This window comes from Chenopodium album, chromosome 19 (genome assembly GCF_948465745.1).
Source record: "Chenopodium album chromosome 19, dcCheAlbu1.1, whole genome shotgun sequence".
In the NCBI taxonomy this organism is placed as follows: domain Eukaryota; kingdom Viridiplantae; phylum Streptophyta; class Magnoliopsida; order Caryophyllales; family Amaranthaceae; genus Chenopodium; species Chenopodium album.
In genome coordinates, this window is record NC_137852.1 from 2,263,725 (window position 1) to 2,286,888 (window position 23,164).

Sequence of the window (23,164 nt, forward strand, 5' to 3'; positions counted from 1 at the left end):
GTTTATTTATAATGTTTGCTTAAGATAGCTAAGCTCTTAAATTCCATCTACAAAAAAGGCTCAAGCTCTTGTTTAAAATGTGGACAAACTTTTATTGCATTATAAATAATGTCACAAAAAGTTTTGCATGCGATAAGTATAGGCTGAAAAAAGCTGTTATTAGTGTACAACTTCAGCTGATCCTAGCAAGCACACCAACAAGGCCAGCAGAGTTAGCAGTGGCTGCTTCAGCCTCCTGAAAATCACTTCTATCATCACCATAGTTATCATTTTTATCCGGACCACCTACAATCACCCCGACTAAAACATTCGGGTTAGGCTGATCCTTGTGAAACCAATCGAACCCCTCTTTACACCCAACTGGTGTTGGATCCTTCTTGATAGACACAATTGAGGCACCTCTATGATGCACCTTTTGGGAAGTTTGACCCATAACCCACCATGTAGCTTGTGCTCTTTGGGTTGGCTCCTAATATGTAGTCAACCTAGTAACCATGAAACAAAGGGTTAAAACTAACAAGTAAGTTGGTTAAAGTCTTAGAGGCGATACCCAAGATCTGGAATTGAAGCTCGTCTAAACTAAATTCGTTGATGAGGTGAATCATACCTGTGATCTAGCAAAAGCAATGAGTTCAGGAGGATTGACCAAGGAAGATGCGCATGTTAGTGCTTTCCCCGTGGCAGAGAGATAATCAGCATAAACAGTGATGGCTAAAGAAGCAGAAATTGTATATTGGAGATTATCCCATTCATTAAACCATAATAATCCACCACTTGTCTTGTAAATGTTGCTGCTTCCTTTCTGTATACAATTACATAGGAATTGCTCTGCTTCATCTTTGTTTGCCCCCAAATTTCCACTGCTTGGAAATTTCCCTTCCAAAATTTGCTGCATACAATTGAAATCAAGTCACATTATATTTCTAAGTCAATTGTGTCACGTCCCTAAGCTAGGACGTGTGGAACCATATACGTAGTGTAACATACAACGATTGTACTGCATATATTCTTAATAACTATATCGCGTAAAATTTAAGTACCTTGGCTACAAGTATTTGTGCACCGACGAATTTGTCATCCCACGAGAACATGGATCTAGTACCACCATTACCCTGAAAGTTGGCTAGGAAGTCCTGGTAGATTTTATCTCCAGTGGCTCTTTGTAGCCATGCAGCTGCCCATAATAATTCATCCTGCATAACATTTTCATTAAATTTGTTTCAGCTAATTTCAACATCAATCCTCAAATTATTTTTCTTTTGCAAATATGTAAGTATTTTTAATTACCTGAAAACCACTGCTTGAGTAGAATTGTCCTACTGATGGAATACTGTCCGAATATTTTCCTTGGTGACTATTTGCAAAGTCAAATAACTGTTCACATCCAAACCATCATAATGAAAAATAATTCTTGTAATTTTTTAACCCCCTCCAAAATATATTCATATAATAATAATAATAACAACACGATGTGATCCATTTTAAGGGTCACAAATGAATTTGCTAAAATTTTTAAGGCACAAAAAATTTGGATGATACATAATTTGTGACACTTAAATTGGGACGAAAGGAGTATAGTACCAAAATACATAACCCTAGTGTTGTAACAAACTTATGCTACATATAAAATTGATCAAGCCACATATAATCAATTAATCTAGGCACATATGTCCATGCTATATAGTACTTGGTGTCTTGGTATTATAGTACCTGTTTTGCATGAGTAACAAGCAAGGATGAATATTTAGGATCAGCATGCTGGAAGGCAATGGAAGCAGCGGGGAGAGCAGCCGAGGTTTCACCAGCCAAGTCAGAGCCAGGGCTAGACTCGTCGATCTTGTAGACCGTCCTTGGTGTGGTCATGTCCTCAGGCCTCTGCCAACATTGGTGATCAGAGGCCCCGTCCCCCACACCGGTGTAGAGGAGGTTTGGCTGTGGGTGAGCCTTGATGAAGTAGTCAGTGCCCCATTTGATAGCAGCCTATGCATTTTGGAGCTCATTTTGGGCCTCAAGTTGTGAGCCAAACTCAACTACACTCCATGCTAGTAGGGATACTGTAAAAGCCATTGGGAGTCCAAATTTTACGTTGTCTCCTGCATCATAGTATCCTCCTACTAGATCAACCTGTTCGTTCGATCATAAAAAAATTAATTTCAAGCCAAATTTAACAACATAAGACGTAAAAAAAAAAAAATATTAAAATACTTTTAAAAGGTACGACATACAATTATCTTTTACTTTATGAACGTTTTAAAATGTGTTTTACTATATGTTACATACGTAATTAAACAAAATTCTTAGATCCTAATAAAACAATTATATATTTTTAAACAACAAAATTTAGTCAACATGTAGTATATGCATGCGATGAAATAAAAATTGAAATAAAGATGGCACATAGATGTATCAATACTACATACACCAGCATCCTGGCCATCCTTCAAACCCGAATCACCGCGCCATGTAACACGTTGTTGAGCAGGCAGTTGGCCTGATCTTTGTGCTTCATAGTATAGCAAAGAATTAGTTAGAGCTTGTTTATAATCTAAAGATAAAACACCATTAGCTAGAAGAGACATTAGCACAACTAGTAGTAATAAGCTAAAGTTATTCCTAGTTGATGCCATTTTTTTTTTTTATTATTATTATTACTAAGGACAAAATTAGTGTTAGAAATACAAATGAATAACAGAATTCATTCTCAATCAATCAATCAATCAATCAAAGCCTTAATCCCAAAAGTGGGGTCGGCTAACATGAACCAAATTTGATTATTCCGTGTAGTCATCAACATAAATCTTTCTCCTCCATCCCTTACGATCCAAAACTTCATCCTCACGTAAATCCATGCACTTCATATCCTTCCTCACTCCTTCCAACCAAGTCATCTTTGGTCTCCCTCTTCCTCGTTTAATCCCTCCATGGTCCCACTCTTCCACTCTTCGCACCGGTGCACCCTCGGGTCTCCGTCTTACATGTCCAAACCAACGCAGACGATTTTCCCTTAATTTATCTACAATGCCCGCCACACCTACTTTCTTGCGAATAACCTCATTTCTGATTCTATCTCTTAAAGTGTTTCCACACATCCACCTTAACATGCGCATTTCCGTAACCTCCATCTTTTTAATATGCTCTTTCTTAGAAGCCCAACATTCTGTACCATAGAGCAACACTGGTCTTATGGCAGTCCTGTAGAATTTTCCCTTCAACTTTAAGGGAATGCTGCGGTCGCATAACACTCCCGTGGCCGCTCTCCATTTAAGCCACCCTGACTTAATCCTGTGGGTCACGTCTTGATCAATGTCACCATTCTTCTGGATGATCGACCCTAGGTACTTAAAACATTCACTCATGGTCAAATCCTTTCCATCCAAACTCACCACTTCATTGCTTGTCCCCCTCTGAGTGCCAAAACGACATACCAAATATTCAGTCTTACTCCGACTTAGCTTAAACCCTCTAGATTCCAACCTTTGCCTCCATTGCTCCAACTTGACATTAACCCCATCCTTAGTCTCATCCACCAAAACGATATCATCTGCGAACAGCATACACCATGGAACCTCATCTTGAATTGGTCTAGTTAATTCATCTAGAACCGTTGCAAAAAGAAAAGGGCTTAATGCAGACCCTTGATGCAATCCGATTGTAATAGGGAAATCTTTTGTCAACCCTCCGCATGTCCTCACATTTGTTGACACATCCCGATACATATCCTTAACTAGGTCTACATACCTTCGTGGGATACCTTTCTTCAACATTGCCCACCAAAGTATCTCTCTTGGCACCTTGTCATATGCCTTCTCTAAATCAATAAAGACCATATGAAGATCTTTCTTCTTTACCCTATAAAACTCCATCATTTGTCTTATCAAATGGATTGCCTCCATAGTAGATCTCCCAGGCATAAAACCAAATTGGTTATCTGAAATGCTTGTGCATGCCCTCAACCTTTGTTCAATCACCCTTTCCCACAACTTCATAGTATGGCTCATAAGCTTAATTCCTCGATAGTTAGAACAATCTTGAGCGTCTCCTTTGTTTTTATAAACCGGGACCAAGGTGCTCTTCCTCCAATCTTGTGGGATCCTTGTAGCCGTCCATATCTTGTTGAAAAGGTTTGTTAACCAATCAATACCAATCTTACCCAAACACCTCCACACCTCTATCGGTACCCCATCAGGGCCAACCGCCTTCTTAGGTTTCATCTTCCTCAGTGCAATCTCCACCTCTACTCTCCTAATCCTTCGCACATACTCCATGTTGATTTCTTCATCACTCATAGAGGTATCTCCTATCACAACTCCATTACTTCCATTAAATAATTCATCGAAGTACCCCTTCCACCTGTCCTTGATGCCCTCCTCTTGCACTAGGACCATTTGGTTCTTATCTTTGACACACTTCACCATGCCAATATCCTTCCTTGCCTCTTGTCTTCTCTTTGCCATCTTATAAATGATCCTTTCTCCCTCCTTGGAATCAAGCTTTTCATAAACCTCCTGATATGCCTTTTCTTTTGCTTGGCGAACAGCTGCCTTTGCCTTACTCTTAGCCTCCTTATACGCTGCAAAGGTTTCATCACTCCTACATTTTCCTAAGGCTTGATAGCATTCCCTTTTTTGCTTAATTACTGCTTTCACCTCTTCATTCCACCACGAAGTATCTCTCTGTACCGAAGTTCTTCCCCTTACTTCCCCTAAGACCTCTTTGGCCACTCTTAGGAAACAGTTCTTCATTCGTAACCAAGTCATGTCCGGATCCACCTCTCCATCCCAATCCGCTTCTTCAATTACCTTTTCTGTAAAAACCTTAGCTTTTGCATCCCTTAGGGTCCACCATCTTATCCTTGGTTCTTCTTGTCTAACTTTTTTCTTCGCCTTCTCTTTCAGACGAATAGTCATTACCAATAGCCGGTGTTGGGTGACCACACTCTCCCCTGGGATAACCTTACAGTTTATGCAACTTTGTCTATCTATGCTCCTTGTGAGCAGGAAGTCTATTTGAGTTGCATTTGCTCCATTCCGAAAAGTTATCAAGTGTGAATCCCTCTTCTTAAACCAAGTATTAGCCAAAATTAAATCATATGATTGGGCAAAATCCATAATAGCTTCACCACCGGCGTCCCTCTGCCCATACCCAAAGCCTCCATGGACACTCTCATAGCCATCTCGGCTCGCCCCAACGTGCCCATTTAGATCCCCTCCAATATATAACTTCTCTGAGTGGTGGACACCCTGCACCACCTCGTCTAGGTCCTCCCAAAATTGTCGTTTCTCTTCTGCATCTAAACCCACTTGGGGAGCATAAGCACTGATAACATTCACAATCTCCTTGCCACATAGCAACTTCAGCCTTATCAACCTATCGTTCTTCCGATAGACCTCGATCACCTCTTTTGCCAACCTCTCATCGAGAACCACACCAACTCCGTTCCTAGCTCCACCATTCCTTGTTCTGTGGCTCGTTTCTTGCCCAACATACCATACCTTATACCCCAAAACCAAGCCTCGAGCTCCTTCTCCTGTCCATCTTGTCTCTTGGAGGCACATGATGTTCACGCGTCGTCTTTTCATTACTTCTACCAATTCTGCTGATTTTCCCGTAAGAGACCCCACATTCCAAGAACCAATCCGCAAACTAAATTCTTTTCTCCCACGCTCCCTCCTGATCCCAACTCCAAGCCCTTGATTATTTGACACCACAATTGGGCAATATGGCGCGTCGCTTCTGGGCGACGACCTAGCAACCCTTACATACTTATCACTGCACCCGGGTCTGGGAAGTGCAGCGCGTCGCTCAGTAGGGAACGCCCCAATGGCACGCCCTTGCTCATTTGACACCACACTCGGGCAATGTGGCGCGTCGCTTCTGGGCGACGACCTAGCAACCCTTGCATACTTATCACTACACCCGGGTCTAGGAAGTGCAGCGCGTCGCTGAGTAGGGAACGCCCCCACGAAAATATCTGTTTGGCTCATGTCATGGGATGTGACGAAGTTTTATACTGGCTGTCACTGGCCTACCGTAACCCTCCTCAAAACTCTTATACAGAATTCATTCTCAAAACTCTTATAAATATATATTGTGATGATCAATTGTACCTTTACTGATTTTGTGTGATATTCTTTCCTTTTTAAAAGATTTCATGCATATGTAACGTTTCTAATTTTGTTATATCATATTATTGGTTCTTATTAATTGATATTCTAATGAAGATCATATAATTTTTCAATTTAATTTTCTGCTTCTTGAAAGAGATATTCATCAAATTATTCCATATATTGATCAATTTTCAATAATTTTATCATGATTATATTTATGATAGCCAATGGTTTTAGTCCCTCCTTAATATCTTTCCTGATTAATCTGATAGATACCATACATATATGGATCATAAAGGGTGATCCAAAAGATTGCAATTATTACAAGTCATTTATGTTAGGAGTATATATATAATCTTGGCTTTGATTATATGCAATAATTGTACAGTAATTTATTCTAGTCAAACTTCTCCATTCTTAATATTGTTTGAATGTAACTTTTTCGTAAGGGTTTAAAACTTTTAAAGGTCAAAGATGCACATACATTATTAGATACTGTGCAAAAGTCAATTGAGTTGAAGTTTTTTTTTTTTTTTGAAGGGCAATTGAGTCGAAGTTTTAGGAACAAGGATATATTTATAATGTATACCTTACATACTTTGCTCTATATATTTAGTTTATAGCGTATCTATGCATGCCCCCCTCCGACCAATTATATGAATGCTATCATAATATACCGGATTTATGGATATGTAATTATACATTAACAGATTGAACCAATAAATCATACATGCCACAATGCAAGAAGTTAAGTACGTCATGGAAATTTCATTGATTTCTTGGAGCAAAGACTCCTCTATACATTTCTCTTTTAGCACTTTTTCTTATTGCTTCTTAATTGAATCATATGTTACATTCTCAAATTTCTTTCTTTGCAAGCGGGCGATTTTCGCCCTAATCTTAAAAATTAAAAAACTAAACATTTTTTTTCCCTTTCTACACAATTGGAATGCAATCTTGCAATCCTAGACATCAATTTTCAATAATCGACGACTCACAAAAATTGGACATTTAAAAAAATTAATAAAAAAAATATAAAGAACGTCATGTCACGTGTAGAAAAAGAGGTCACGTGTGGCTAGATATAATTCTAGTGTAAAGGAACTCATTCCATGTATCAGGAAGACCAGGGAGGCACCAGTGAATGCAATCAGCAAAAGTCTCAGGGTCTGCTTGTTGTTCTGGTGTCAACAATTTCCCCTGCTTAATGGTATGTACCGATGTGTGAGCCTCTTTCCGATATTCCGACAACGACGTTATGTTAAGGAAGCTCACCGGAACCCTCTTCATCGACTGTGTTATGTTATGTGCAATCCTAAACAGTCTCTTATCCGTGCCTACGTTCAATGGCATCGACGTGTTCAAGATTGGCGTTGTCTCTAGAGCACATTTTATACCATCAGGGTTGTCCCAGTCCAAACTCCTGCAAGAAAAAAATGACAAGTACTAATTAAAAATCTACATATAATAAAGTTATCTTATCGATTACTTCATGCTACTATTACACGTAAATAAAAAATATGATTTATGTATGAATTGTGCATATGAATATACTTCGTATAATGTTTATTAGCTAGCTATGTCAATTGAATAATAAACACGAAACCTAATTAATCATACATACGACTAATACGAGTACTAATTAGTTTTGTGTAAAACAGAATAAGATAGAAATTTACTTGATATGAAGAGGAGACATGCTCATGAAGAAAACCGTTGTACGATTAGGATCAATGTTTTTATCCACCCATTTAGACCATGTTTTCAACACCTTTGCATAAGCCACCGGCCTCTCTACCTCATCGTACTCGGTTGCCCCTTCATCGAACGATCCTCGCCTGCTTGATTAGTCACCAAACCACCATCATTACTAATCATTCAAAGCATAACTTAATACAGTAGCGATCAATCAATTTAATCAACCAATACTAAAACAATTACTTACAAAACTTTCATGTTAAAAGTGTTCATCCACCAAATGTAAGTGTTGAAGATTAGATAATCTGCATCCTTCCAATTTACACCATGTTTTTTGATTGATTTAGGCATTATAATTCTGTCTAAAATGCTGTGCATTTTTGGATCATCAGAATTTGATTCTACTAAGAATGGTGCCCAATAAAATTCCACCGTAGCATTGTAGTCCTGCATTACACCCAATAACAAACAAAAAAAAAATATTATATATTCATGGCTTAAACTTCAAGCAAAGTTGTAGTAGGAATATACACATCTTCAACCAAAATGATTTAAGACTATGGTTTATATACATTATTTCATCATATGATAAATTGCATGCCATATGGCCCCACAAAATTGCACTTTTTTTAATTTATTTTTTTATTTTAGTAGTGGGTGACCAAATTCTTACAATATGTTAAAGAAAAGATATGTTTATAAAAAAAAGTGTTGGTTTTGGTTTGAAAAGAAATGTTGATTACAATTGATTGGAATATAAATTTTCAAAAGTAATTTAACCAATTCTTTTTCAATACTTTGTTTAAAAGGTGTTTCAATTATAATCTTTGGATCCCTAATTTTGCTAATTTACATCATTACTCTTAACAGTAATACTTAACACTAATCAAATTAATCAAACAGAAATCTCAATTCTTATATTACCTTAATAATGATACATACTGTTATCTTTCATTATTTAGTAGCCAACTAACCACAAAAACAAAAATTCATGAACATAATTTGATTATTTGTTGACTTGTATTATAAATAAAGCTGAAAAAACTACCCACCAAAATCACATTATTATTATTTTTAGAGACCACCGACTTGAGCTTATTCTACATGATAATGACTCATTTATACTACCTCGGTCCGAAATATCATTTTGCATCACTAGTCATTCAAATTACACTATTGACGTGACAATAAATTGAATAGCGAGAATTAAGAGACAAACCTCGACCCTGAAGATGTTAAAAGAACCAGTCTTGACCAAACTCTTCCTACTAGAAGGAACAACAGATTGAACAAAGCACACCATTGATTCCCATTGATTTCTATTTAATGAGTCACCCACAAACATCAATCTTTTATTTCTTAACTTCTCTAGCAATAATTTTGGCTTGAATCTGTCACAATCCACCAACCATAAAAATTCAATAAATGATCATAAATTTAATTATTTAAATACAAACATGCCATATTCATATCATTATAATAATATGAACATACCAAAAATAACACAATAATCATATAATTAATTGAGTAATTAAAAAAATTAAATCTTACTTTGGCAAATTGCAATCTTTGGGTTGCCATCTCCAATTTTGGTAAGTTGAATCTTTTCTTCCATTTCTCATACAAGTAACTTGTTCAGTGAGAAATTCGCATTCATGTTCCTTATATAACGGGTGTGTAACATTATCAAAAACCCATTGTCCTGTAAATAAATCACATTCTTTTGGAGGTAATTCAATTTCTTCATCATCATCTTCTTCTTCAACAACAATTTCACTTTCTCTCTCTTCCTTACCACTTTCTCTCTCTAAAACTGTCTTCTTTACATCATCATTATCCTCTGAATTCACTTCCCCTGTTTCTTGCTCTGTTCTTGTTTCGATCGAAACATCCTCTGTTTTGGCCTCAATTTTAGCTGAGATTTCTGGGTTTTCCATAATTCGAACTGGGTTTACTTCAATTGGTTTGTTTTCTTGCATTTCTTGAACTTTTTGCTTAGAAAATGGGAATTCTGCAATCGATTTAACATCCTCATTGTACATGAAAAACCCGAAAAGAAGTATCGAAAACACAACGACGAAAACAGAGAGGTTGTTGTTCTTCTTCTGCTTCATTGTATTGTCAGTTGAGAGAAGAAGGAGTGATGATTTTCGACGCATGGGATTGAAATGAGAGGAAATGGTGAGTGGAAAAAAGCAGAGGAAAACAGAGGAAATTTAAAGAAACAGGGGAAAAACAGAGCATCATTTATTATTTTATGATGAAGATTTTGTAGTGAAAATTTGTTCAAGGGTTTTGTTTGGTGAGAAGGGTTTGTCTAACAGAAACAACTATTGGGAGAGTTGTCTTTCTCAAGTGGGTTATGCTTATTTCTACTCCATTGCTTAACTACTTTGCACTAACTCAAAAAAAATATTTTTATAAATATATTAGAAAATTAAAAAATAAAAATAAAAAAGGGGAGCAATTGTGTTTGTTTGAAGCTTCATCTTTGACAGCATTATGGTCATTTTCTATGAAATTCTTTTCACCAAATTGTGAGAATTAAATAAGTTTTGGTTTGTTATGAAGATCATTTTAAAGGGTGATAAAAAAATTAAATAAAAAATTGACATAAAAAAATTAAAATTGAGATTTGTGGTTAAAAGACTATGAGGTAATAAAGAATAAAGATTGTGGGCCTTAATAAATTAGGAACCTAGCTTGGTATGACAAGTGAGGGATGGCACAAGACAAGACTGTGGGCCTTGAATTGTAATTTTGTTTTCTTGGATGGCCTTATGTTTTAGGTAACATTAGATGGGAATTGTTTAAATTTTATTCAAGGCAATAAAAAATGTGAGTATGAGCATTTTTTATGATCAATAATAAATTTTCAAATTTCTAAAAATATTTGTAAGCCACCAAGTGTAGAAAGAAAATCACCCTTCTTCCTTCTTTATATTTAAAAATGAAAATAAAAATAGAAAAAGTACCCTTATTTCCAAGTTAGATTAATGTTAGAAAAGATTTTATTATTTTTTTCCTTTTTTGAAAATGACTCATGTTATGTTGATAGATCATTAATCAAGTTAAAGTTATTTATTAAATGTCTGTATAATTATATATATCAAAGTTAGAGCCAACATAGAAGTGGATGAAATGCTCATATTAAAATCATCTTTCTTACTGATTTTATTGTATGCATGGGGATCAAGAACTAAAACCCTAAATGCATCTCATCTTTCGTGTCTGTAATGAGATCAATGAGTTGTCAAAACTTTCGGCAAGTGTCATCTAATTATACTACTCCATAATATAGAAAGAGTTAATTTCTAGTAGGAATTACAAAGCACAAAATACTTGTAATATATTGCAATGTTAATTTTATCCCAATAAGTATTTATTGCTAATCATAAGTGAATTGATATTTAGATCAACATGTTTCTGCTAAGTGATTTGTAGATATTTACTACGAGTAGTAAAATTTTTATTTTTGTCATTTTACCAATGAGAAGAAAATTGTAAGGGAAAGATAATTACAAAATTTTATCATTATAATAAAGTGATAGATTCTAATGGACTAATAACTCTTTAGGTCATGAGAGTTCTTGGTGGTACGAAAATCGTCATCCCAAAAACCATCATTACTAGAGATCGAACCTTGCTTCTTAAAGTTACATACAATATTATATAGAACTCCTACCAAGTACTACTTGGTTACTTGTACATTGTACTTGTCTTCTACCACTACAACACTATGCTTAGAATGTACACAAATAGCTAGCAACTTATACCAGAAGTAGTAAAGAGTACATGCAAATAAAGACTAATTAGATCAAACAACGTTATTAATTGCTAGTTGAGGCATCATTAGTCAAAAGCACTACTTGAAGCTTTGAGAAATGATTAGGTTGAGGAACTAATTAACCAAACTTAAGTTTAATACTAATTAATAATGAGTAGCTTTCTATTTGAGAAAAGTAGAAACTAAGTTAAAACCCCACACCTTTTTTCAAAACTATGCGTAGTCTAGTAGTACACCAACAAATGTCTTCTTCTTGTACTTCGACCATTTGCCTACTTTATTGTTTACTCCCTCATATACTTGGTTCACTCTCAATTTATTAAGGATATGTATTGCATCTCTTTTATTTCAAGGCAAGCAAATTATTTGTACATTGAAAATCCATTATATATAAAGAGAATATAGTTAGTTGTATGTTAAATCAATCACCAGATTAGTGGTTGCTAGATTTAGGTAAATGAAGAAATTAATTCATTAACTATTATTGGATTCCTAGGAATCTAGGATTATAAGTTTGAATTACTTAATGTGATTAGTTTTGATAGGGAAATAGTTCATTAAAATTGATATTTGAAAACATCATTTTCCAACAAAAGGGTAACGCCTTAGGCCTTGTTTAATTCACCTTAATTAAAAACACTTACTTTTTCAATAAATATAAACTCTATTTCAGTTGATAAAGCTCAAGTTAAAAAAAATATGATATAGGTTAACAAAGTTCAATTACAGCTAATACAAGTTCATATAAGTTTAGATTAGTTCAATTAAGTAACGTTCAAAGTTCCGTTAAAATAAACTGAGTTAAGTGAAAATAATTAGGTACATAAAATACACCTTTATCCCTGTAAGTTGAATCTATTTAAGCTTTTAAAAATGGAAATTGACAAAGCTTTTGACACTAAAAGGTGTTTTTACTAAGGTAGATGTTGTAGCTATATTTACTCCATATAGAAGCAATGTAATAAACTTTTAGCATTTCATCCATGAAATTTAATAGGAGCTTTCCGCAAAATTGATATTAGCTGGATCAATGGATCATCATCTTTTTAATTATCATTATGATCGATCAATTTAAGTTAGATGTCAGGAATAAAAGAATTGTTGGTAAAATAACTGTTGAAATCAATAACAAACAAAAGATTAGAACTTTCCTGGATTGAAGATCTCAAACTCACAGTCGCGCCGCGGAACAAAATCCACTGCCTTAGAAGCGAAATACGCCACCACCGGTACAAGTTTCCTAGTGACGCACGCCCCCCCAAGTTTAACGCAACTCTCCTTCGTAATTCGTGCACCCGAACCCGAAGAGTGGAATTGCTCAAGAACTGTTCAGATCTCAAAGGGTAGGTTTGTGTTTGTGTGTTTAGGGTATTTTCAATAATGAAATTAACGTGTATTGATTTTGGGGTATGAGGGTATTTATATGAATATAATGGAGTAAAGAACAAGCCAAGAAATTAAGTCTTTTAGCCCACGCAAGCCCACCGCCCAAAAGCAAACTGATCGACCGAGCTCTCGCTCGCAGTCGAGCGAGCTATCGCTCGGCCTAGCAGTGAGCAACTAAGGCTGAGAGCTAGCGTGCGAGCTATCGCTCGAGCTCTCGCTCGCCCCTGCCGCAAGCAAATGGCCAGCGAGCTATAGCTCTCTCGTATCCGAGCTATAGCTCGGCCTTGCAGCGACCACGAGCAGCAGCGAGCTATAGCTCTCTCTTACCCGAGCTATAGCTCGGCCTTGCCGAAGCTATCTATCCTTGCTAGAGCTATAGCTCCTTCGCTAGATCTTTAGCTTGCATATATCACTCCCTCGTTAACTCCTCACACACTCACTTGGTAAATCTCCGATTTGCATTACTAGAATCGCATTTACTCCAACAACCCCCCACTAATGCAAAACGGACATGAGATCATGAAATCTGAACAGTAAAATGAAAGGTTAGGTACTTAAACACTAGTATCCATAAGGTTTGAACTAATGCCTTAGTAACACAGGTATTCAACACTCTTCTGATGAGTATCCAAAGGTTTGAACTCCCAGGAGCGAGGAAGGAACATGTATCACATACTTCACCTTTTGAAACTTGAGCAACTCCGCCAGCCTTGGCCAACACTTGGGCTCTCATGAGTACTTCAGGAAAACAATACCACAATCTTCCCTTGAAGGAGGCCACCCCTCGTACTTACGTAGGTGTTCAATCTATGTGTTACACACACACATTCCCAACAAATTCAAAGGTCTTTCCCAGCAGGCTTAAAACACATTTAAGCACCTTGCAAACCAGAGAATTACATGCAACGGAATTAGAACATTAAGAACATAGGTTCAACCCTTAACTTTCGGTGTCATTATCAATCCTGTTTCAAGAGCCACTGGGCTGAAGGTCTTAACCCACTTAAGAACCTTCATTAATCCCTACTCAGGAAACAACTGGACAAATGACATTAAGAGACAAACTCATCCTAACAGAATCTAACTGGTAAAATTTACCACTCTTAAAGAGTAATAGACTCAAACAAATGATACTTTAAACATTAAATCCACATGACTCACCACAATGAAACAAATAAACCAAAACAAGTTTCAGATTTATTATAACCAAAGTATCATGTCATATAGCTTATAGCTACAAATCAAGCCATTACAACATAGGTCCTAAACCCATACCAGTTGATGACTCCACCACCATTCTATGACTTAATCCCTTAGTAAAGGGATCTGCCAGGTTCTTTTCCGTTCGAACATAGTCTAACGAAACAACCCCATTCACAATAAACTGCCTCACAGACTCGTGTCTGACCCTTATGTGCCTTTTCTTACCATTGTAGACGCTGTTCTTAGCAACACATATAGCAGCTTGTGAATCACAATGCATCGACACAGGTGGTGTCGGCTTCCCCCACAAGGGAATATCAATTAACAGATTTCTCAGCCAATCTGCCTCTTGAGTAGCAAGATCCAATGCAATGAACTCAGCTTCCATTGTCGATCGAGCTATACACGTCTGCTTTCCAGACTTCCATGAGACTGCACCCCCACTAAGGGAAAAAACATATCCACTTGTAGAACTCGTTTCGTCGTTATCTGTCACCCAATTTGCATCACAATACCCTTCAAGAACCAAAGGATGACCAACAAAATTTAATCCCCAAGACATGGTTCCACGAAGATATCTAAGCACACGCCTCAACGCAACCCAATGTTGCTCACTAGGACAATGAGTATAGCGACTAAGTCGACTTACTGCAAAAGCAATGTCGGGACGAGTACAGTTCATCAAAAACATCAGACTACCAAGCACCTTAGCATATTCAGTTTGAGACACACTATCTCCCACATTCTTCACCAAAGTTCCACAAGGATCATAGGGTGTCTTCAATGGAGGCAAATCAAAACAATTAAAGTTCTTCAGAATTTTCTCCACGTAATGAGACTGAGACAGAAAATAACCTTTCTTGGTCTTAGTAACCTTAACACCAAGAATCACATCTACCTCTCCTAAATCCTTCATCTCGAACTTTGAGTTTAGAAATTTCTTAGTTTCATTTATGACATACATATTCGTGCCAAACAAGAGCATGTCATCAACATACATGCATAAAATGACACATTGAGCACCAAACATCTTTGAATACGCACATGCATCACTACCATTAATGACAAAACCAAAACTAAGAATAGTATTATGAAATTTTTCATACCATTGCTTCGGAGCTTGTTTCAAACCATACAGGGATTTCTTTAGTCTGCAAACCTTATTCTCCATGCCGGAAACTACAAAACCCGGAGGTTGTTCAATGTAGATTTCCTCCTCCAAATCGCCGTTCAGAAAAGCTGTCTTAACATCCATCTGATGCACAATTAAATTGTATGACGAAGCTAAGGTAAACAAAACACGAATAGTTGCAATTTTAGTCACAGGAGAACAAGTATAAAAATAATCAAGACCAAATTTCTGAGTGAACCCCCTTATCACCAATCTAGCCTTAAACCTTTCCACGGTGCCATCAGTTCTCATTTTTCTCTTGAAAACCCACTTGCACCCAATAGCTCTACTCCCTCTCGGCAAGTCTACTAGCTCCCAAGTCCCATTGGACATGATTGAATCAAGCTCACTGTTCACAGCTTCCTTCCAAAAATTCGCATCCACCGAGCTCATAGCTTCTTCGAACGATTTCGGGTCTTCATCCACAACCTGTAGACACAGCATGATCTCATCTAGATCATCCTCAAATTCAGTGAGATTTCCGAACTCTGCTAAGAAAGCTGTTAGAAAATCCGGCCCAAAGCTTGTCTCCACTCTTTGCTTTTTACTCCTCCTAGGTTGAATCTCACTATCAATCCTAGGGGTAGCATCTTCTGGCTCTGTGGATGAAGAAACTAAAGGAACGTCGTTAGTGACTAAAGTTTTCTTCAACGGAAATACCTGTTCGAAGAACTCTGCATCATGGGATTCACTTATAGAGCAATCTTCCAAACTCATAAACCTGTATGCGGCACTATTCTCAGCATAACCAATGAACACTGTATCATAGGTCCTAGAACCTATCGTTGAGCGCTTGAACGAAGGGTAACCCACCTTTGCTAGACACCCCCACACTTTCATGTAATTTAGGTTTGGAGCATAACCCTTCCATATCTCATATGGCGTCTTGTCTAACTTCTTGTGAGTCACTCTATTCTGTACATAGTTTGCAGATAGAACCGCTTCTCCTCACAAATTGTCTGGCAACCCGGAACTCAAGAGCATTGCATTCATCATCTCCTTCAGAGTCCTATTTTTCCTCTCGGCCACACCATTTTGCTGTGGAGTATACGGAGCAGATACTTCGTGAATAATTCCCTCACTTTCACATAGATCTTTGAGGAAATCGGAACCATACTCTCCACCCCTGTCTAAACGAACTCTCTTTATTTTCCGATCTAACTGATTTTCTACTTCTGCCTTATACACAAGAAACTTGGACTCGGCTTCATCCTTTGTTCTCAAGAGATACACTTTACTATAGCTCGAACAATCATCAACAAAAGTGATGTAGTAACGTTTCCCGCCTCTACTTTCCAAGTTCTTAAAGTCTGCTAAATCTGTGTGAATTAGCTCAAGTGGTGTAGTCTCTCTCTTTGTAACAGTTTTGTATGGTTTCTTCACAAATTTAGACTCCGCACACACTTGACATTTTTCAAGTCCATCTAGTGACATGTTTGGGAGCAAATTCAAATTTTTCATTTGTTTCAATTTCGTTGCACCAACATGACCCAATCTACTATGCCATAATTTAAAGGACTCAAAAATATAAGCAGAAGTAGAAATCTTATTCATGGAAGAAATAGTTACAATCTCAAGGACAAATAGGCCCCCACTAAGGTAACCTTTTCCAACATACTCCCCATTACGGGTTAACACAAGTTTATTAGCATCAAAAACTAACTTAACTCCTACTTTGTTCAACAAAGCACCAGAAATCAAATTCCTACGAAGAGAAGGAACATGCAGCACATTGTGAAGAGCCAATGTCTTCCCTGAAGTCAGCTTCAGAACCACTTTGCCCTTCCCAAGTACCTCAGAGCTGCTTGAATTTCCCATGTAGACTTGTTCACCTTCCTTTGCCTCTTCCATACTGACAAACAGTTCCTTGTTAGCACAGAAGTGTTTAGATGCACCAGTGTCCACAATCCATTCAGTGTTGTTCTCAATTAAATTGACTTCAGAGACAACTGCAGCGATGACATCTTCATCCTTGTTCTCAACCAGATGAACCTGACTTTTGTTCCCTCCACTCGACTTCGGATTTTTCTTCTTCTTGTTCTTGCACTGTGAAGCAAAGTGCCCCACTTCACTACATGACCAACACTTGATAGTGTTTTTCTTCTCAATCTTGCCCTTAGCTTGGAGACTTCCCTTCTTATCAAACTTCCCCTTCTTGGCTCGATTATCACCTGATTTCCTGTCAGAGTCAGCATTAGATTCAACAAGGTTAGCTTTTACCGCTAACTCATTATTTGGCTTAGAGGAGAAATCCTTAAGCCTGTTCGCTTCCTCAATCTTCATGTGGCTCACCAATTCTTCTAGGGTTAAATCCCTCTTTTTATGCTTGAGGTGATTACGATAATCAGACCAGGAATCCGGTAATTTCTCAATTAAAACATTAGCCTGTAGGATTTCACACATCTTCATACCTTGAGCAAGAATTTCAACAACATAATTTTCATACACATGGACTTGGTCCATGATTGGCTTCGAATCAACCAATTTGAAGTTCAACCAATTTCCAGTCACATACTTCTTTTTCCCAGCATCATCAGCACCATATTTCTTTTCTAAGGAATCCCACATCTCCTTAGCAGATTTCATATTGACATACAAATCAAAAATATTGTTTTTCATGTGGTTCAAAAGATGACCCCTAACAAACTTATTGTCACGATCAAATTTCTTGATTTCAGATTCATTAATAATAACAGTAGTAGTGCTCTGGCTAGGATCAGATTCTTTATTCCCAGCAACGGGAGTACTAGGAATTTCAATCATAGCATTGGTTTGTTCAATCGGCTTTGGGGCATCCTTAAACAAAACATAATCAACCTCTACTTGTTCAAAAGCAATCAACATTCTTTGTGACCATCTCTTATAATTAATTCCATCAAGAGATTCAACCTTAGACAGATCTAGGTATAAACGTGTTTGAGAATTGCTAGTCATGATATCAACAGTAAAAAATACTATTTTGCTTCTAAATTGTTGGTAAAATAATTGTTGAAATCAATAACAAACAAAAGATTAGAACTTTCCTGGATTGAAGATCTCAAACTCACAGTCGCGCCGCGGAACAAAATCCACTGCCTTAGAAGCGAAATACGCCACCACCGGTACAAGTTTCCTAGTGACGCACGCCCCCCAAGTTTAACGCAACTCTCCTTCGTAATTCGTGCACCCGAACCCGAAGAGTGGAATTGCTCAAGAACTGTTCAGATCTCAAAGGGTAGGTTTGTGTTTGTGTGTTTAGGGTATTTTCAATAATGAAATTAACGTGTATTGATTTTGGGGTATGAGGGTATTTATATGGATATAATGGAGTAAAGAACAAGCCAAGAAATTAAGTCTTTTAGCCCACGCAAGCCCACTGCCCAAAAGCAAACTGATCGACCGAGCTCTCGCTCGCAGTCGAGCGAGCTATCGCTCGGCCTAGCAGTGAGCAACTAAGGCTGCGAGCTAGCGTGCGAGCTCTCGCTCGCCCCTGCCGCAAGCAAACGGCCAGCGAGCTATAGCTCTCTCGTATCCGAGCTATAGCTCGGCCTTGCAGCGACCACGAGCAGCAGCGAGCTATAACTCTCTCTTACCCGAGCTATAGCTCGGCCTTGCCGAAGCTATCTATCCTTGCTAGAGCTATAGCTCCTTCGCTAGATCTTTAGCTTGCATATATCACTCCCTCGTTAACTCCTCACACACTCACTTGGTAAATCTCCGATTTGCATTACTAGAATCGCATTTACTCCAACAAGAATAATAAACAAGCTCAATCAAGCCAAATACAAATACAACCATATACTAGTATAAACACAACAGCTAATATCAATACAATATATCACCAAAAAATATTGCAAAAAAAATCTTCTAAATGCTTAAACTTCAACTTCATCTCATATTGGTACAAGTAGTACCATATGGATGGAATCATCAAACAACCAATTTTCCCAAATAAAAACAGTTCAATACCTTCCTCTAGTACCGTACCTATTTCCATCAAAAGAACAAAACAATCCGAATAGTCTAGTTAAAAAAAATGCAAATAATGCAAGGTAGATCCAACAATAATGTAGGCTGAATCAATCAATAACGCGATATCTATCAAGAGGATCTTTAAAGTGAAGTCGCTCATGGTAAACTCTCCAAGCATAATCCTCGAAAGAAAACGAGTTAAATACCCTCCGATCCTCTTTACCATCATCGACATTACCATCATTGGTACTAATACTAGGCTCAATGCTTTGATGATCATTATCATTGTTGTCACCTTCCTTATTATCTTGATCTTCTAGTCCTAATGTTTCCTTTTCGCGGTTGTTGTGGTCCATGGACTTGTTAAAGATGTTCAAGAGGGGTGAGACAGTGCTCTCAAGAGGAAGGGTGAGCAGCACTGTCATTGTTATGCAGGGCAAGCTTGAGTTTGCATCATCCAAAACCGGAGCCGGTCTTCCTCTCACTTTCTTAAGCTTTCCATTGCTCCAAACCTGTCAATTCTATCAATATTAGGTTGCTTCATTTAATTAACACTTGCATATTATATGTTATATCTAGAAATTATTTTTTGGTAAACTGTAAACCTGACTTATTATTTGACTAATTACATGAGAAATTATTTCCTCTATATGCATCTTAATAGATAGGAGGGAGCTCATATACTTATTTATGCTTCAGTATATATCCAGCTACTATTCAAAAAACAAAAATTTGTTTATGATCTTTGTATCACTTTCATACCAATATTCTTACTCTAATAGTCTAACATAACACCGCCATATTACAATTACGCGAGGCCAATTTAGAGCTCATGCTAATAGTTTAATGGTTAATCAATTGATTAGAATGGCCTAAAGTCTCCATTAATCACCACCAAAAACACTAGTTCTAAACTTCAAATGACTTGTTCTCATGTCAATATCCATGGTAATTGATCTCCAATGCAAGTACAAACTCCAAGTGTGTTTTACTTTATAAATTGTCACTACTAGTCTGAAAGTTATATGAACATACACAATGTACTGAAAGTTACACTAGCCTAGTTCTTACCTAGCTTTCTGCAACCAGTAAAAATCAGAGTATGAACAACATAATATCTGATCACGACTCACAGTACATCAGTAATACTACCTCCGGTCCAATTTACTCGCAACAAAGGGGTATTATTTGTGAGACATAAAATATTCCTTTGTTGCGAGTAAATTGGACCGGAGATAGTATACTGATAACCCCTATTTAGTATATATTTACCTCTCTTGGTTAAAACTAAGGAGTTATTTTCCTTCCCATTAGCTTAAATTATAGAAAAATGATTTGTCCGTATGACATTACGCCTTATGCATATAAGTACAAATCCAACATTAATAATAGCAATTGACACGTGATTTTGTCATACATTCCTACTTCATCAATACGAGTATCATTTTAGTAAGGCAGTAGACATCATAACCGTAACTTAAATCAGATAACACACCCAAGTGACCCAACAACTTTACTAGCTACCTTGTTGTTATTAACAAATATGGAGTAATGTAATTAACAATAATATAGCCTGATATAAACTGTATCCCACTAGTTGGGCTAAAGTGGAATTACATTAAATAAAACGAAAATGACACACTAATTAATAACAATTATAAATAATTAAATAAAATATTGTGATAAACGTACCTGAGCAATGTCACCAAGTGTAACCAACACAGACCCAACCATCGGCTCCACAATGACCGAACCAGAATCCGACACCAAATCCAACTTCTTTGCCTTAATCTGGTACTGCAACCCCACCACATACGGGTACACCTCCCTCCCTTTCTCACCGTCCGATGTTATTGATGATACCCACATCAACGTACTATATTTCTCGGGCTTCGGATCGGGCTTATGGCCCATCTCATCACCACCTCTAAACGGGTTCTCAAGCCCAACTGCACTCGCTACTCTCTCCACCACCTCCAATCCCACCTTCTCTAATTCACTAGTCAACTCTCTCAAATTGGTTAAACTTAACTCAGTATTAGTAGTTGAACACTCACCATCCAAGCAAAACGACCCCGTTTTATGATCATCGCCATCAACTTCTTCGTCGTCGTTGTTGTTGAAGCCGAGAGGCCAGTCAGTAGGGACGGAGCTAAGTTTAACATCGAGTGGTAGCTCGAAGAGTGAGCGGGAGTCCGACTCAGCGGACTCCGCGAGTTGAGGGGTGATGGAGTGGTTGGTGAGTTGGAAGTAGCCGAGTTCAAACGAACTACGACTACTACTAAATGATGTGGAGGAAAGAGGGAGTGTAGGAACATGTTGTTGTTGTGACTCTTGTGATGGTGATGATGATGACTTGGCAGTGCCACGTGGAGAGAGACGAGAGGGGAGAGAGAGGCTAGGTGGAAGGCGGTGGAGAAGGCGGGAGAGGGTGTCAGCTGCGGCGGAGTCTGACGTGGAGGAGAGAGAAGGTGGTTGTTGTGTTGAGGGTGTTGGTGGTGGTGCTGAGGTGGGTGTGGGGCCGCCGCCGTAAAGGTAGTTGAGGAGATTACGTGGGTTTTGTTGAGCAGAAGATGAGCTTGCCATTTTTTGATTGATGATAGAGTATGAAAACTATGAATGTAAGAGGATGTTTTTCTTTGGTATTGAGGTAGAAAGAAGGGTGGTTATGGTGTCATGTATTCAAGGTGTTTATACTGGTTGTAGTTATTACTTACGTGGAATACATTGTATAAATTAAATATCTATCAACTTAAAAATTATTTAAAGGATTATAGATAATGCAATGAATGTATGTCATTTGAGATGATAATTATAATTATATATGCATGCACACCCTATATGATGGTCAATATATTAACACGCATTTTGAAGTTTTTATTTAATAGTAAGCCGAACTTAAACCTCAACACTCACGATTTTTAAAATGCACGGATATAATTTAAGATAAAAAATAAAAACAAAACATAGGAATCTATTATCCCAAACGCCCTAACTTGGCAAGATTTGAATCTTGAACCTTAAAAACCTACCAGGTGAGTCAAGTCTTTACTTAGTTTACACGCCTGTTGAAACTAATGTGATAGAAGACAAAAAACGTACTTAATACTGATATGCTTTTGTATTCTTATTAATTAAAGAAATTTTGATTGGTACCAATTTTTTTTATTGTTAACATATATCATGTACTACATGATTTAATAACAAGGGTCAAATTTAGTGTTGTTAAACTAATGCCCATGTTGAGTTGTTGACTTGTTGAACTTGATTGCGTGACTTGCATGAGATATTAGACAAGAAATGATATGTATTATGTTCATACTTATGGAGTTGATGTATTATAGGCTTAGCGTATAGAATTAGTTTTTTGTGAAATTTCTGCTTAAAGATAAGTAGGTGTCAGTGTCACTTGACATAAGATTATATTATAAAAATGTAATTAATTTGTTCAGATAAACTTAATTAATTAAATTCATACATAAAAACATACATTCTTCACACAAGAAGTGAAGTGATTACAAAAAAAAAAAAAAAAGGTTATTTCAATAAAAAAAAGTGTTTAGGAGTTCAATAAAGCCTGAAGGGAATAGCATGCAACTACTTTAACTGAGATTTTGCGAACAACGAAATCACTTTTGTGGGGTGGTTTTATTATATTTCACAATTCTTTATTTAATAAATAAATAAAAAGCATATGAATAACAGAATAAGCATAATTGATTAGTAGATTAAAATGGCAAACAGAACACAGTGTTTCAGGAAATGGAGGAAAAGAAGGGTCAAATGTGTGATATGTATCACTGTACCAGCACATTTCACACCCACAAATTTGCAAATAGAGTAGGGTTATGCCAACAACTA

General features: G+C 37.2%; 2 protein-coding genes and 1 pseudogene across 2 annotated transcripts; all 3 read right to left on the reverse strand.

Moving 5' to 3' along the window:
- Positions 1 to 172: 172 nt before the first annotated feature.
- Positions 173 to 13,711, reverse strand: LOC145596103 (endoglucanase 14-like; annotated as a pseudogene).
- On the reverse strand, positions 6,874 to 10,262 carry LOC145594542 (xylan O-acetyltransferase 1-like). The gene is made up of 5 exons (XM_081650858.1): positions 9,357 to 10,262; positions 9,025 to 9,196; positions 8,053 to 8,252; positions 7,787 to 7,945; positions 6,874 to 7,530 (listed from the first exon to the last, which is right to left on the reverse strand). The coding sequence occupies exons 1-5, from the start codon at positions 9,962 to 9,964 to the stop codon at positions 7,176 to 7,178; spliced, it is 1,494 nt and encodes a 497-aa protein (XP_081506984.1). The 5' UTR covers positions 9,965 to 10,262; the 3' UTR covers positions 6,874 to 7,175.
- Positions 13,712 to 19,310: 5,599 nt separating the features above from the next.
- Positions 19,311 to 22,103, reverse strand: LOC145595867 (2-oxoglutarate-dependent dioxygenase DAO-like). The gene is made up of 2 exons (XM_081652298.1): positions 20,996 to 22,103; positions 19,311 to 19,815 (listed from the first exon to the last, which is right to left on the reverse strand). Exons 1-2 carry the CDS (start codon positions 21,887 to 21,889, stop codon positions 19,411 to 19,413), a joined length of 1,299 nt encoding a protein of 432 aa, XP_081508424.1. The 5' UTR covers positions 21,890 to 22,103; the 3' UTR covers positions 19,311 to 19,410.
- Positions 22,104 to 23,164: the final 1,061 nt, after the last annotated feature.

Bases quoted from the DNA above. Each gene is read 5' to 3' on its own strand.
- LOC145594542 (XM_081650858.1), bottom strand. From the start codon at position 9,964: ATGCGTCGAAAATCATCACTCCTTCTTCTCTCAACTGACAATACAATG. The intron at 8,253-9,024 runs GTTTGTCTCTTA...GGTGTAATGCAG, and splicing joins TTAACATCTTCAGGGTCGAG to GACTACAATGCTACGGTGGA. The intron at 7,946-8,052 runs GTAAGTAATTGT...CTAATCAAGCAG, and splicing joins ACTTTTAACATGAAAGTTTT to GCGAGGATCGTTCGATGAAG.
- LOC145595867 (XM_081652298.1), bottom strand. From the start codon at position 21,889: ATGGCAAGCTCATCTTCTGCTCAACAAAACCCACGTAATCTCCTCAAC. The intron at 19,816-20,995 runs GTACGTTTATCA...TAGAATTGACAG, and splicing joins CACTTGGTGACATTGCTCAG to GTTTGGAGCAATGGAAAGCT.